Raw genomic sequence first — 15,725 nt, 5'->3', positions numbered from 1 at the left:
GGTACCGGCCGGCTTATTGATTTGCTGGGTTTAATCGTAGATCAGGATGCATCTCCTATCACCGTTTAAGGTCTCCACCGGCCAGCGGCTCATTACAGGAATCATACATATTTCAGTTGGTCCTCACGTAATGCTACATTCAGGTCTTCCGGGGTGCACCGAGAGCTCCAGAGCGGAGCCAACACGGGAGTTGGGTTCTACACATTCACTAGGACGGCGTGAAGACCTCAAAGGAGCAGGGAAGACACCAAAATAAGACACCTAAACAGTGCGGCGCTGGCAGGCAGGTGCTCCGCCCTGAAATGGGTGGTCTGATGGAGATCGCCGACTCCTCCACGCAGGAAACACCAAACCCAACCCAGAACCCTGGAGCCCAACAATGACCTTTGGATGACAGAACTCACCACTCTACACTGGACCTCCATGTGCTCCCAGTACTCCCTGTCACAGGGAGGGTACACCCCTACACGGGTCACCAGTTCATCACAGGACCCTTTGTGAGCGTTTGTTGGGTTGCTACCTTGCTCAATGGTACCTTGGAAGTGCTCTTAAGATGTTCTCCCAGGTTTGAGTCTGGCTTTGGCAACGTGTGCGTAATGTTTCCTGATTATCTTTATCCAATCAAAGCAAAAGCAGAAAAGATTCCAACGGGGGCAAAGTCCTACCTGTAGACCAGGGAGTCGTCCTGGCTCCCATTGTATTGAATCTGGAACATCCTGATGCCGGGAATATTCCTCTGAAAGTTGAACTTGATGAGTGCTGTGGATGAGGTGGCCTCGGCCGTCACCACCCTCTTATCCCCTCCGCCCTTCACGTCAGCCGTCACGTTGCTCCCGTTGGCTCCGCCCCGGGTTGACGTGGAAATGTCAGACGAACCCGGGTCGGGTTCCTGGATGTTGTTGGTGTTGTTTGAGATGTGGGGGAGTTTGATTATCACCAGATCTACAGTCTGGTGGGCTTCACCGGCAGGGTTGGAGGAGATGCAGGTGAAGGAGCCCGTGTCTTTCACAGTACTGATGAGGATGTCCAGAGTTCCGTTAGTGTACACCAAAGTTCTGGATGAGTTCGATACCAGTTTGCCCTCAGGGGAGATCCAGTGGATGACCGGTTCTGGGTCACCTCTGGCCTTACACCTGGAGCGGGACGGAGGAAAAACAGTCATGGGAGTATTACAGAAGAAAATCTAAAGCAGTCCGTTTAAATAGACAAGGGAACGATTCCGATTGTAACGTCCGTGTTTTGCTGATCGATGTTGGGCTTCAGTCATTAAACTTTTTCTGAGGGTTCCGAACACGACGCAGCGGGCCCAACCCAACCGTTCTAAACGACACCAGCTGAACATAAATGCAAATGAAACGAGGCACAATCAGGCAGCCGAGCAGCCCGCGTGGGTTTTATTTGGGCCCGTTAATCGTTCCTGAACGTGCTTTCGCTGGGCGCGTCCTACTGTAACAAAGATAAAACCCATAAAAGTGCGAGCAAACATGGCCGAGAGCATTTCCTGAGCACCGTTAGTCTCTATAAAGGACAGCGACGTGGTCTCTGACGGGCTAGGATGAATAACTGGATCCAGATGTGATGCAAATGTGGACAATTATCGATACCCCGTCAGTAACTTTTCTGACTGAGAGTCTTGGGAATGCGGGCGAAGGCAGGCTCAGAATGGGAGGAGCCTGCGTTAATTCGCCGCTACAGGCGACAATTGTTGTTCGTGCTGGGAAATAAGGGGACAAATGTAACCTTACAGCCGACGCTTGACCCCTGTCTTTTATTAGTTGGCTGATAAAACCTAATGGATGTGATCTGCTTAGTCTTAGTTTAATTGACTGGATTATTTCGCTCGTGGGGAAGAAAAAACTTTGACCAAAACAATCTCTGCAGAAATGAAAAGATTATAGAGCAGACGGGAGGCAGCTGGATGAGGTGATGCATCATTAATGAGGGAAATATTAATGTCAGACATGATAGAGGACTCAACGAAGATCAGGAGTTTATGTTAATTAAGCAATAACAGGAGGTTGTGTGTCGGGTCGCGTGTGTTACTGGTGGGACCTTTATCAGAGGGTGGAGAAGTGATAAGAAACAGGTCAGTAATGCAAATGATTTAAACCCAATAATGGCGGAGGGATGGATGGCAACATGACGAGGGCGCCCGGCGACAGGCGCCGCCACACAGACCGAGTGAATCCCACTCTGCCTGGAGAAGATCAGCGTTGAGGCGCTTTGCTGCTCTGCATCCGCCCCTTTAGCTGTGTGTGGTGATGCTAGCTGCTGCGTGCATTCATGTCGCTGCAGCTTACACGGAACTGTATTCACACGTAAATACGGCCTTTCTAAGCACCACCTGTGTCACAGCCATTAGACTTACACGGCCTTTAAAGGCTGCAAGAGAAGGCTCGATGTATATAAGCGTGAGCTCTTGTCCTCCATGTCTCCTTCATTCTAGCCAGGAACTAATGGCCATGTTGGAGCATGTGTGTGTGTGTGTGTGTGTGTCAGGGCCAGAGAATAGTGGAGCTATTTACCAGTCTGATAGCTGTTGGATAACTGGGTTATTTAGCTGGAGATCATCTTCTGTCATATCAATAAAGTTGAAGAGTGAGAATTGGTGTTTTTCTAATCACTTAAAACATAATGGAGGAGTTGTCACACAGTCACTGTGCAGCCCTTCGTTCTCTGTAACGATGCCGCAGCAACATGAGCAGTAATTTTAAATGGATCGAACAGTTTTCCCAAACACACTCATGTAAAATGGGCTCCAAATCATGAACTTTACTGCAGGTGCAAAGGGCCCAATGCAAACAACACAATGCAATTTTACACCTACAAATAGAAACGCTGTCATAACGATGTCGTAACTAACGCAACACTAACAATGGAACAAGGATTTGTAGGATTTCTTTCAGTCTAATTTATTAAAATGAATTCTGCAAAAATGAGAAATTCTCCGTGTGATGACCTTCCGATAAACCGCCAGCGTTACCTCCTGTACGGAGCTGAGGTCGAGACTCAACCAAGGGACGGCGTCTCGTTGCTTCGCTTGCCCGCCTGTGTCCAAATTTCGCCATAATTCCATATTTGACAACATAACATCTCTCATGATTGGGAGCGTGCGACCAATATAAATGCAAATGAAGCAATCATCAGCTCTGTTGTTGTCTCGATTTACTTTTGTCCTCCTCAAAAATCTACTCTGATGTCCCTGTTTTGTCTTTCAAAGAGCAGGGGGACATTGGACGTGGTCTATTTTAAAATTGGCCTGATTGAATAATTAATTCCACCTACATCATAGCACATACCTGAGTGTGACCCTCTGTCCTTCTAGCACCCTCATCTCATGGGAGAACCTGGTGATCAGCGGAGGCTCGCAGAGAAACTCCTCCTCGGGGATGGACCAGAAGTACCGTCCTGAGAGGTGTTGGGGCGAGGCGCAGGTCTCCAGGTCGTCGTCCCTGTTCAGCCGCCGCAGCCACAACAGCTCACAGTTACAGTGGAGCGGGTTCCCCCCGAAGGACAACGCAAAGGTGAAGGGCGTGAGGACACCCGACGTGGCCAAGACCTGGCGGTGCAAAGGGAAGGTTGGGTGAAGTTCGGCTGGATTTGGTGTGTGTGTCGGGCTTCTTGTGGTCTCCTGATACCTGGGCTCGCTGGAAAAGTGGGTCCGGCGGCAGCTTTTGGAGTTTATTAGATGTGACGTCGAGGCGGTTAAGCTTCTGCAGCAGGGAGAAGGTCCCCTCTGGGATGAAGTCCAGCATGTTGTGGTCTAAGCTGAGCGTATGGAGGCTGGTCATTTTCTGCAGGAAAGACCGGCAAACGGAAAAGTGCAGGATAAATCATTTAATGCAGCCTCTCCGAGCAGCATCGTGCTGTCGTACGTCTGCTCCCACTGTGTTTTACCAACATTTCTGAGCTCTACCCTGCTGTGGTTAAATGAAAATGCCTGGAATTGAAATTCCCCTCAGCTTAAAGCTGTGTGTGGTTAATGAACGGTAAAAAGAAGTGAGTTGTTCTCAAGAGCTGTTTAATCAAATGCTCCCAGATAAAAGACTCAGAAAGGGGTGAACGCGTTCTGACCTGGATGGCCTCCCATGGAATGGAGTCCAGGTTGTTGTAGCTGAGGTCCAGCTCCTCCAGCGCCAGCAGGTCGTTGAAGGCTCCCTGGTGGATCATCATCAGCTGGTTGTTGTTCAGAATGAGGTGGTGGAGCTTCGACATGCCGATGAAGGTGTCGTTGCCTATCCTCGTCAGGCGATTGCTGCAGACCAGTCAGAGGCAGAGAGAAGAGTGATCGAGCTGCCCCCTGGTAATAAACCCGGCGTGCAGCGGGTCCGGGGGGTACGAGGTGATACCTGTTGAGGTGCAGAGCTCTGAGGTTTTCCAGATCGGCGAAGGCGTACGGGGTGATGAAAGAGATGGTGTTTCGGGATAACGTCAGGTCCACCAGCCGAGTCATGTTTGCAAAGTCTTTCCTCTTCACACTGAGGAGAGTGTTTACAAAAGAGATGGACACTCGATCACCCGTGACAGTGGCGGCCCCTAAACAGCAGCAGCCTCGGCGCCCGGCGTATTCATGTCAGCAAACGGGCCTTTTTGATGGATGTTGAACAGAAATGAATTCACACATCGCACTCTGCTTTGTTGGGAGAACAAACAAGTCTTTCCAGCAGCGCCGTCAGCAGAGCCTTGAGCTGCTTCGGCGACTCCGAGTGGGCCTTGAGCAAGGCATCATCTGTGACATCATAATGTTTAGTGGTGGTTACTCAACACGATGGCTCTGGAACAGACTGGGGGATATTTCACAGCCATCTTTGTTTCTCTTTGCTTCACCTTAAGGATGTATTGATTACAGATCTCCTCCAAGCATCCAGGTGAATCAGATGGATCTTGTTGAAGCGTCTGTGTGTGTAAGTGCACGAGAGGCCCGTACTAACGAGAGTTTGGTTAAATATTAATGAAAATTCTGACACGTTCCGTTTGAAGAGACTTTTTAACACATGCGCTGTAATAACAGTGCATGTCATCAGCTGTGTGTGAACGAAATGTGCATTTTTTGCTTCAGGCTGATATCCTGTCGGCTCCTCAGTCCTAACTCAACGCCCCCAATGTGTGAATACAGCAGAGCATAAGAGGTATATAACACCAGACAGAGGGAATAAAAGTGCAAATTAGGGCATTATCCTTATTGATTCTTTCCTATTAACATCATATTATCCTACGCCTGCAGCCTTAATAGATGTAGAAGCAATAAAGCTGAATAAGAGACATGACAAAAGAGCAAGTGGAAACAAACGACTCGTCTCTTCTCCGAGGAAGCTTGATGGTCCCTACAAGTTGTTAAATATTAAGTTTTAATAGCGTCCTTAGTTACATATGAGGCCCAAGCAAGTGAAATTTAATTTTGTTCGCAACAATTCAGCGAGATTCACGCTGCCTCTGAAATCACCCTCATACCCTATAGTGGACCCCGTGTATCCCACAATGGCTGCTTCATTTTAATTAATAATTAAGTTAACATTACAGTGGTGTCAGCACATGGACAGAGGCCGTGTCTGAAACCACACACTCGTGTCCTATTCACTATTTAGGGGGCTCGATCACAAGAAACTCCACTTTCCCACCATTTAAACGGCGTCGGAGCGTTAATAATAAATACGGACCAGATGGACGTCAGCGCGGGCAAATAAATTTTATTCATTTATTTATTTGATTAATTAAAACACTCAGTGGTTGCTTGTTAATGCACTATTATCATTTCACTTAATTATTTATTAATGATGAGCGCCACATTTAGCTTCTTGCCACCACAAAGGGTGGATGATGGGGTATAATGCTTGGTTAGAGAGCGTCGGTTACCCACTACTTTTCCCAGTGCATCATGGGATACATTGAGGCCACTATTCAGGGCAGGGGCGTCCACATCCAGTCCTGGAGGGCTGTAGCGGAGCCGGGTTTTCTGTCCTACCAGGAAAAACAGAAGCACTTTCTGTCCGGTAGGACAAAAAACCCGGCTTGTCTCCAGCCATCAGGGACTGGATGTGGACGCCCCTGCTGAAGGGTGTAGCGGGTGATTGTGGAGGTGCCAAGCAAAGTCATGCAGCAGCAGCACGGGCGTGACGTTACCTCGTGACAAAGTTGTCAGCCAGCCGTAGCTCCACTGTGTGCCTGTCAATGTTGGGCGGTACAAAAAGCAGACCCTTCTTGGCACAGAGGGTTGCCAGGTTGGGGGAAAGGATCTGGCACACGCAGCGCTTTGGGCAGATCTGTGCACGCACCGCCATGGCAACCGCCAGCATCACGCACAGCAACAGCCTCTCCATGGTTGCCACCCAACCTGGACACAACACCTGGAAAATTGGACAGAGGAAGAAAGACAAAACTACAAGTGATTAAGTGATTAATCCAAAAAAAGAAAGGTCCTTCCAGGTAGCTCCAATCCTCAGCAGGCCTAGACACCAAAGGCGATGAGCTCAGTCACCAACTTTTAAACCGGAGAATTCTTCTAGGACAGCAGAGTTATGCTACGTGTGCATGTGATTAGGCAGGCGCGCACGCGCACGCGCAAGTATCCAGCCATCATTAGTAAGCAGCAGTGCTTGTAGATAATTAGAGAAGGTTTAGAGAAAGAGGGTGAGCGGGCAGGGTGATGTGAGAAGAGAGAAACTGCTCATTAATTACAACCTTGATTGGGGTTTTGAAGGACATGGGAGAATCAGGATTAAAGGGATTAAAATGTAAACACATACTCTCTCTCACACACACACACACACACACACACACACACACACACACACACACACATTTATGAGCAGGCAGCACAGGCCGGCTGAGGGTGGCAGAACAGTTAAGGTTTTCTCAAAACTTTAGGAAATCAAAGGAGAAAAGTGTGGAAAAATACCGTCAAAGATACGGGATGAAAATGCGTCACGGGCCAAAAAAACCCGGAAGATGCTGCGAGGATGAAAGTCCAAATGTCAGGTTGCTTCGGTCCACATGGAGCTGTGCAGTTAAATGACCTACGACTTGGGCCAGTGAAACCAGTGCTGTGGACTGGAACTATAGATCCCACCCATGGGGTGGGGGGAGGGCACCAAACGACCCGTTTTTGGAAGCGAAGGCGTCTGTCGTCACCAGTTAAAACCAGAAAGAGACATGAAGGTGCCGCTGGACTGCTGGGCCCGTCACCATCTCATTTCATCACCACTTGAATCAGGTTTGGTGGGAGCCACGCCGCTGCAACCTTTCCCTCTCTGCCATGCTTTGGCCCACTTAAACAGGCTTAAGCTAGGTGATTCCTCCCCCTGCCAGGCAGATTCTGCTCTAAAGCACGTCGTCACACTCCGTGATGGCATTTATGCAGCCGCCTGAATGTGATTGCACGGGTAAATTAAGTCTCAAAACCATAAATTAAAAAAAACCTTTTGCTGTGCAAATTAAAGATTTACGGCATCTATGGGGAATTTACCCAAAATAAACAGCACAGACACAATTTAAGCATGTGCACAATGGTCGGCTTTGTTCCTCTTGTTTATTATAATGTGACTTTTAAGTCTCGACGACCTTCAGATGACTCCTATGAAATGAAATGCGTGTGCATTTGCATATGTTTACATTAAGTCCTGCAAAAATCAAAGCCGTCTTCTGGACTCTCTTTCTCTTCCTCTTTATCATCACAAAAGTCAACTCTGCTGCAGTGTCAGAGGCCACAGATTTGGGTCTTCGTGGCTCAACGCGGCGCCGGATGCGTCACTTACACCAGCCAGAGAGGGAGAGAATCCTGGTGACCCTCCTGACATGAAAGCAGCCATCAGCTCATTAATTACAAGCAGACGTGACTATAATGAGCGAATGAGTGAGGGAGACAGAGGAAAACCAGGGAAAAACCATCCGAAAGGGAGAGGAAGAAAGAGAGATCAGAGAGCAGGCTAATTAAAATGACTGCTCAGCTGTGAGGGGGGGACAAATTTCATTTAGCAACAGGAGACAGATATTCATGACACGCTTGAACCCAGTGTAAAAGGAGGGCCACGTGCGCTCTGACGTGCGCACATCTACGCGGTGAATGCAGCAGAACTGATTTTCATAGAAAAGCGCCGCTCTATAAACACAAGACGGTGACTTATGTCGCCGGCGGTGACGTGCCAGACCAGTGAGATCAAAGAGAATGGGGAATAAAGCAGCGGGATTATGAGCAGGAGAGAGAAATTAAGATGTTTGGAGCCACGGAGAAAAGTATTTTTAGGTGTGCTTTTAAAAAGCCGATGCCTGAACCTTCAGAAAGTCCGGGATGAAACCAGTTCCACGCGGGCTCAAAATGGTGATTAAGTGGATTTTTCAGGGGGGGTGGGGGGTCAACGACTTGGCAGATACTCCTGAACCAACCAGGACGCTTGTACATAGCTCTCAGGTCTAACGAGTCTTCTTGTTTACTGCACCAGTGATTAGAGACTTGACTTCCTGTTTACTCTGCCCTAATGTCAGACGTTTAGAGCTTCACGTGGCTCCAGTAATGTTCAGGGTGCATCTGACCGATGTCTAATATCAGATTATTCTCACATATTCTACTTAAGCCGTTTAAAGATCAAATCGTTGTATTCTCATGCTATGGCTGGCCTAACTTGTCATAACTGTCTGTAACTGTATGAAAGGCTCTGACGTCCATCCTGCATCTCTTGGTTTGCAGGTGGAATTCAGATGGTTCCAGTTGTGTTCAACGCTGCTGGATAATAAGCAGCGATGCAGCATCAAAGCCACGTGTTGTTCCCTGCCCACTGGAGTATCCTTTATGTTTAAGCTAATGGCTTTAAACACAACACGGGTCAGCGGCTGCCTAAATACATCCCAATTATTGTTTATTCAATTAGTGCACTTACAGTCTGCTGTAGTGAGCCGGGCCAAAAACAGTCGCACACCATGTGATGAAAGAGCCTCCACGCGCTGATGATCACGACGTGGCGATCAACGTCGGCGGCAGGCGCATCGGTGAGCGAACGCCTGATATTAGGAAGCAGATTGCCTCATAACTGGGGTTTCAGGAACTCATCTACTCCAAACTGCTGACATCCCAGCTTCAGCCTGGTTGTTTCTTATATTATTGCAAACTCAACAGGTTCAAACAATGACTCACAGAAATGTAGGCGTGAAGCCCAGAGTTCTGAAAGCCCTTGGAACGTGGCGCCGACCCGGAGGAAGGGGCCAAAAACCTGCTGTCTTTCACGCTTTCACTGTTCTGTCGGATTCACGTCATCATTCGAGCTAGCGAACCGGTACAAACGGTTTCTGTGGTTTAATTACAATGAATCCCTTATAAACATCGGTGGTTTTCAATCCATACTAATCTCGTCTCATTTCACATGAGCAAACAGACCCGAGGAAGATCTCGAGCTTCCTGTCGGGACCGGATCCACTGCCTATTGCTTGACGGGAACTCTACTTGGAGTTTGGGAAATTCCTAATCGGATTAAAGGTGATGATGGATTAATCAGCATAAACGCGTTATATTTTAACAGCCCTAGTTCAGAGGAGTCGTGATGAGCCCGACTGTGGCCAGATATTGATCAGTCAGGGGGTCGGGATGGGGGGGGGGGGCAGTGTGTTGTGGCTGCCACGAAGCCTGACAGCTGTTTGTGAGGCTCTTTTCTCTCCCCCCGACAAAATCCATCGTCCTTTAAACGACTTGTGAATAAGAGTTGCAGCGATCTGGCTCCAAAGATAACGGAACAACACCTCAGATACTGGCACCGGGAGGGCGTCCTGTTGAGACGTTGGCAGAGGCTCGTCCATATGCTAACAGCTCACTTAACCTGCCTGTTGTGCCCTTCGTGTTTTTAATTTGGGAAAAAATCAATAAAAACCAGCACTTTAAAACCCAAACCCCCCTGCGCCCCCTTCAGCGGATCACCCGACCTCTACACACCTCGCCAGACGCTCAGCTCTATTCACAGTTTGCTGTTCAGGAGGTGTTTAGCGAACATTCAATTCCGATCCATCCACTTTGCTCATATTGACTCGCGAGTCATTTTCCACACGCGTGTCTTCATTGCCTGAAGGCTGAGACGTTCTCCCGTAACCCCCACCCCGCTAAACGCTACCGCTGCTTCCCCTTCATGGCTAAATTGGACTTAATGGATGAAATCAGAGCAATGAAAGGCAGATACAGGCGGCTGAATGACGTACAGGAGCGTAGGAGCTGCCAGCTATATGAGACGGTCAGTGCCAAGGTCAGGCTAATGGCCGTGGAATGGGAGAACCCACACACTCACACACACACACACATACATGCACGCCCACGCATGCAGCGACCTAAGCACAAGCCCAAATGCATGTTAATGCACACACAACTCCTCACTAGATGCATATCTCGACATGCCTCGTGTTCCTATTGATTTAGCCTGCGGACTAAAACACACAACGAGCATGAGTGTGTCTGGAAGAAGAGTATCAGTGGAAAGGTGAGACAGGAAGAAGGGAGGAGTGAAATAAGACACCCCGGCGCCGTGTTCATGCTGCTGCTGTGTAATATGTGGTGGACGCCGCAGTCGGAAACATATGGGGCGAATGCTGGGGGCGCGTTCATCGCAGACGTGCTGCTCACACAACAATCTCTCGGCCACGGTGCTGCCTTCACTTACCCCCCGAACATACTCGTTAATGATGCTGCGATAGAGGACGGAGCCTGAATCAGCGTCTTCACTCAGTGTCCTCTGAGCTGCTGAGCATCGCTGTGCTGAAAGTCCATATATAACAGCCTATACATCATAAAATATGCAAGCTGTGTCCTATCGATTGATTTGAGCCAAAGGAATGTGTGTTTTCCCGGTCAGTTGGCAGGAAGGCTGCGATTCTTGCTAAACACAGCTCCAGGTAGGGAGGAGCCGGGCCTCCGAAGGCCACAAAGGTCCCGAACCACGGATCAGTTGGCCGAATAAATGAAAAGGGGACGTAAAAGCAGCTGTAAATGATCTGTTCATGATGCAGATGTGATTGACACCTGGTCCTTGGCCAGAGATCCGCCTCCTTTGCTTCATCTCAGCACCTTTTCCAAAGTCAACGCTTGCGTAAAATGCTCTGAGGGGCATTTGATCACATTCCACAACACATACGAAGGTCCTGAACCGTGTATTAGACCGTATAAATAGGCCCCCTGCTGCGCGTGAGCTGAATCCCTACGCTGTGACCGATTTCACCGCAGGAACCTGCAGCCCCCAAATGTGAGCTGTCGTTCCAAATCAACTACCCACCAGTGAAGGCGGAGGTAGAAAACAGGAAATTTCAGTGGCAGGAACTCCGATCTGGGATATGTGACCTAAGTCGTGACCCCGCCCTGAAAGAACCGACAGATTCCCACCACTGACTCCTGATAAAGTTGGTGACGGGTCCGAGGGCTACAGACATGAGACAATATACACAGTCCATAGGCACCGTGTCCAAAGTGAAATATGGGGAAGGACGATCACAGGAATGACTTGGAGGACTAACAGAAGTGATCTGAAGAGATTTATGCTCATAATGGGATCTCTGGGGCGAAAAAGCTATTAATCATAAATTGGGAGGGGATGAATATTTTATTTAAACAGTCTAAATTGGGTCAGGCCATTTTCTACCAGAGTGAGAGGAGAGTCGTGCTCCACAACGGAGAAGCAGAGAGACTGAAAGAAGGAATCTACCCAGTTTGTTCCCTGACGCGTTTATGTGTCGCTGGAAACATCTGCGCCATTAGCAAAACCTCTACGTATTCAGGCCGGAGGAACCCTACAAGAGCCCGGGACACATCCTGACATGTTGGTGATCACGTAAAAGTTCAAAGCTCAACAGAACCACCACGATCCAGATGCCAAATCCCCTTCGTTCTTTAGTCTGCTACATCCTCGGGGTACATCCTAACCCTAACCCCTAACCCCTGACCCTAACCCACGTTTGGTTTTAGCTGTGAGCTCCAGGGTCCTGCAGAGCTCTGAACATGCTGAGGATCATCTGCAGGGTATCAGGAGCGAGCAGGGAAGAGGACCAGCCGTTAATATTCCCATTGAAGAAAAGTACATCCAGCTTATCTGGGAATACAGTAATAAGACAAGGCAGCACAAAGCGTCTATGTTTGCAGTTTTCATCTTTTTCTGTGTCTGGTGGCTCCACCCCACACTCCTGCAGATCAGCGCGAGAAGCTGAGCATCTGACTGCCTTTGACTAAACAACGCTCCAGCCGCGTTGGCGCCTTTGAAATCCTTAATTAATTAGCGATCCGGGTGTGTCGGCGCGGTCGGCGCGCGTTCGTCTTCGTTACGCCGATGGAGCACATTTGACTTGAATGGATGGAAGAAAAGAAGGACGGCAGAGAGGTGGGAGGATGACAGAACAGGCTCCATCATCCTGCTGGAGGCAAGAGGAGGCTTCACGCTTACATAAGAGCGCGCACGCACGCACACACACACACACACACAGGTCCAGACCTTGTTTTCGTTAATGTGTCGATCTATAAAGGGGATAAACAACGGAGCGCGCTAGCTCGCGCTGGTCCTGCTGGTTTCTGTGTGTGTGGGAACGGGAATCTCAGATGTATCCATATTAACCAAATCCATCTCGCTTCATCTGCTGAAGGATTAAAGATGAGTCTCGCCCGCACCGACGGAGCGAGCGTTCTCATCGTGGGCTCGTCCCACTGCCCACCTTTCACATGTCAACTATTGATTCGCTTCCAAGCTGCGGCGGAATCAAACATCCGTCTTCCTGGCTGCTTCCTCCGGCTGAACCACCTATTTTGGGCTCGCCGGGGTTCTGCTGGAGCGGAGACGCAGGGCTGGAGGAGTCCCTAAAGATCCCAGGAGCAAGGCTCCAGATGTGCTCCTAAAGTTAGCAGCAGCAGTGCCACCTGACGGCTGTTGTGATCTTCAGACAGGAGGTTTGTAAAGGTTGCTCAAATTTATTTTATTCCTATTTCTGGTTTTCATCCTTCCAGGCGAATCCGGCTTTTGCTCCATTTATATTCGAGCCCCTTGGATTTCTATTGGAATTAGCAGTTTCTGCTGATCCGAGACCTTCCTGGACTCTGAGGCCAGACGATGGACACAAAGCTGTGCAGCACCTCTCTGAGGACAACGTATATGTGAGTGTGTGGGCTCGGCTGAATAATTCACAACGGTCCAAACAGAAGCACATGCACAGATTCTGAAGAGGAGACAAAGTGCACAGCAACAGAACGAGGACGTGGAAAAACGGGACACTTTAGTCATACATGAAAACCTCTGTAGTAAAAATATTACGTCCTCTCCTTTTTTCTCCGTAGTGACACATCCTTCAAATCAATAATGCACCTTTGCTCAGGTGAGCGGCCGTTTCCAGGATTCTCTCTCCACCACAACACCTAATGGGCGAGCCTAGCACTTTCAACATTCGAATTCAATATTTCATACTTCTTTTTCCGTCACATGTAGCGCCAAGGTGCCCTTGAGCACGCACACATCTACCTGCCCCACTGAAGCAGCCAAAACCCACCGAAGCTGGTTGGACAGTCGGAGGGGGCGTCATTGCCAGCTGAATTACATGAATACTAATGAAAAGCTGCCTGAAAAGAACATGAATTTATGTATAGAACTGTAATGAACGTGTTCAACGCTGTGGAGGGTTGTCTTGCCATTGCCCCGCTGAAACGTGACAGAACTGGTATGAAAACGTCAGATCTGATCTTTAGGAACTGGGAAACAGTTTTTAAAGAACTGCGGCGCTGCCATGAGCGTCGCTTCATAACCACGAGCAAAGAGAGCCCAGACTCAGAGACTGGTTGGTAATGATGGACCTTACAGGGCCACGTGGTCCGTTCACAACGTATCTAGGGAAGAGATGCGTGTGAGCATAGATCCGGGCTGCTGTGTTTCACCGCTCTTCATGTTCCCCATGGCAGAATCCAGTATGCGTGTGTGTGTTTGACGGTGTTAGCATGTGCCATGCTACAGGTGCCAGAGACTTATCAATAGGCACTGGCTAATCCCCAGAGTATCTAGGCTAAACACAGCTCACCGCTGCATGTGTGTCGTCTTGTTTACTCGTGTGTAGATGTGCACACCAGTTCACCAACACAACCACGTTAAATACAGCTTGTGCCTTCACGCGAGTGTGAGAACACTCGTGAAAAACGGTAATTACCATTTAATTACCATTTAATACCTGGAGAGCGACGGTACTGAATGTATCTGTCAGAAGTCAGTCACGCTGGTGAAAAGGTGCCGCGCAGGTGATTAGCGCCTAATAAATGCTCCTGTTGGAAGGTGTCAAAGATCCTGTGGTGAGTGTGGAGCCAGGTGTGACACAGAGAGGAGACAGAGGTGCACACACACACGGGGGAGTGTGTGTTTCCAGGGCTCAGGTTAGGGGGCAGTTCACCGGGTCAACAGCCTCGGTCAAAAACCCATTTGCTTTACCGCTAAGCTGCTTTGACTCCGCTGCCTCCGCTTGACTAACAGTGAGCGTCTGGAGCGACCCGCTGCACCAGCACCAGCACCAGCACCAGCACCAGCGTCCTGGTCCACCCCCCCCCCCGCCTCAGACCGAGTTCCGCTGGGTTTGGACAACTTGCAAAAGCAGCAATTCCTCACTCAGCCGCCTGCAGAAGAACTAGTTTTGCACCCACTTTTAATGCAAAAACATGCAGCGTAACATTCTCTTTCCGACCTCGTGCATGGCGGATAACTGTATCGGAAGGGAGATAGTGTCCGGGTTCTCATCAGTCTATCTGGAGCAGCTGGAAGATAAGCTGAGTGTGTTTCTGTGCTCCTCTGCACGCGGCTGCAGCTCTGAACGTGCGTTCTGGCTGCAGCACTCAGCATTTCCATTTTGCTCTATAAATCCACGCCACAGGGGAGCGACACCTCCTTCGTCAGCTGCGAGGGTCTCTCCTCATTTTTGGACTCCAGCTACATCCAGGAGGCAACATTCCGACCGTTTCTATCCGTCTCTTTCCTCTCTGTGTCTCTCTGAATGAACGCATCCATTCAGGAAGCGCTGCCACACCTCACATGTCACATGTTAATTCTATTTACATTCGAAAACCAAGGGGAGAGGTCCCCCCACCCCGAGCACACACAACACTTTTTTGCCGCTCTACTCCCATTTTCGTTCATATCTCTGACCGCCTGATGGTTTCAGGAACAACAAAGTGAAATATTGACTCGAATTAAGAAAGAAAACTGGACATAAAGCTCTCACCACCCACCACTCTGCTGCAAACAGACTGTGGGAAAATATTGAATGAATGGGTGGGTCGGCAGATATGCGGCAACCGAGGCGCAGCGCTGAATGCAGGAGACGTTGAAGGAGGCAAGCGCGGTCATGGAAGACATGCTTTGGCACTGCAGAGCGCGACATTGTCATTCAGCAGCCGGCGACAGACTTGGCTTTCACACAGAACACATACTCAAGCCGTTAGCATTAATAAGACGACGCAGGCAGCAATTTTCCAGTTGATGGCCCCAGCTGATCATTTCCATACCTGGGCAGCCACAGCGCACTTCCTGTTTAGATATTCCAAACAGCCCCCAGCACTGACGTCATGGGACAGATGGACGCTGAGTTTAGGGGAGAGGGCAAATCAGCCACGCAGACCAACGCTTCTTCTTCCCAGGCCTCTGTTCCCCCAAGGTTCAACTAAAACGCTCTTTTGTAACGTCAGATAGACTCTAAGAACCCGAAATGTGTCACATTTTCATGGCGACATGAATGATAATTTGGTTGTACACAGC

At 49.2% G+C, this 15,725-nt stretch overlaps 1 protein-coding gene across 2 annotated transcripts in view; it reads right to left on the bottom strand.

Annotated features, from left to right (window-relative positions):
• lrfn5a (leucine rich repeat and fibronectin type III domain containing 5a) overlaps window positions 1-15,725 on the bottom strand; it is a 53,328-nt gene that overhangs the window by 9,595 nt on the left and 28,008 nt on the right. For both annotated transcript variants that reach the window (XM_057059291.1, XM_057059292.1), the window contains 6 exons: window positions 6,121-6,344; window positions 4,350-4,478; window positions 4,075-4,255; window positions 3,639-3,794; window positions 3,300-3,559; window positions 666-1,133 (listed from right to left, as the gene is read on the bottom strand). In XM_057059291.1, coding sequence (XP_056915271.1) covers window positions 666-1,133; window positions 3,300-3,559; window positions 3,639-3,794; window positions 4,075-4,255; window positions 4,350-4,478; window positions 6,121-6,317 — 1,391 coding nt within the window. In that variant the 5' untranslated portion in view covers window positions 6,318-6,344. The remainder of the gene's footprint in view (window positions 1-665; window positions 1,134-3,299; window positions 3,560-3,638; window positions 3,795-4,074; window positions 4,256-4,349; window positions 4,479-6,120; window positions 6,345-15,725) is intronic.

The sequence above is a fragment of the Takifugu flavidus genome, chromosome 16 (genome assembly GCF_003711565.1).
Source record: "Takifugu flavidus isolate HTHZ2018 chromosome 16, ASM371156v2, whole genome shotgun sequence".
Lineage (NCBI taxonomy): Eukaryota > Metazoa > Chordata > Actinopteri > Tetraodontiformes > Tetraodontidae > Takifugu > Takifugu flavidus.
The sequence above is the reverse complement of the archived record's forward strand: the minus strand, read 5'-3'. Positions and strand labels throughout refer to the sequence as shown.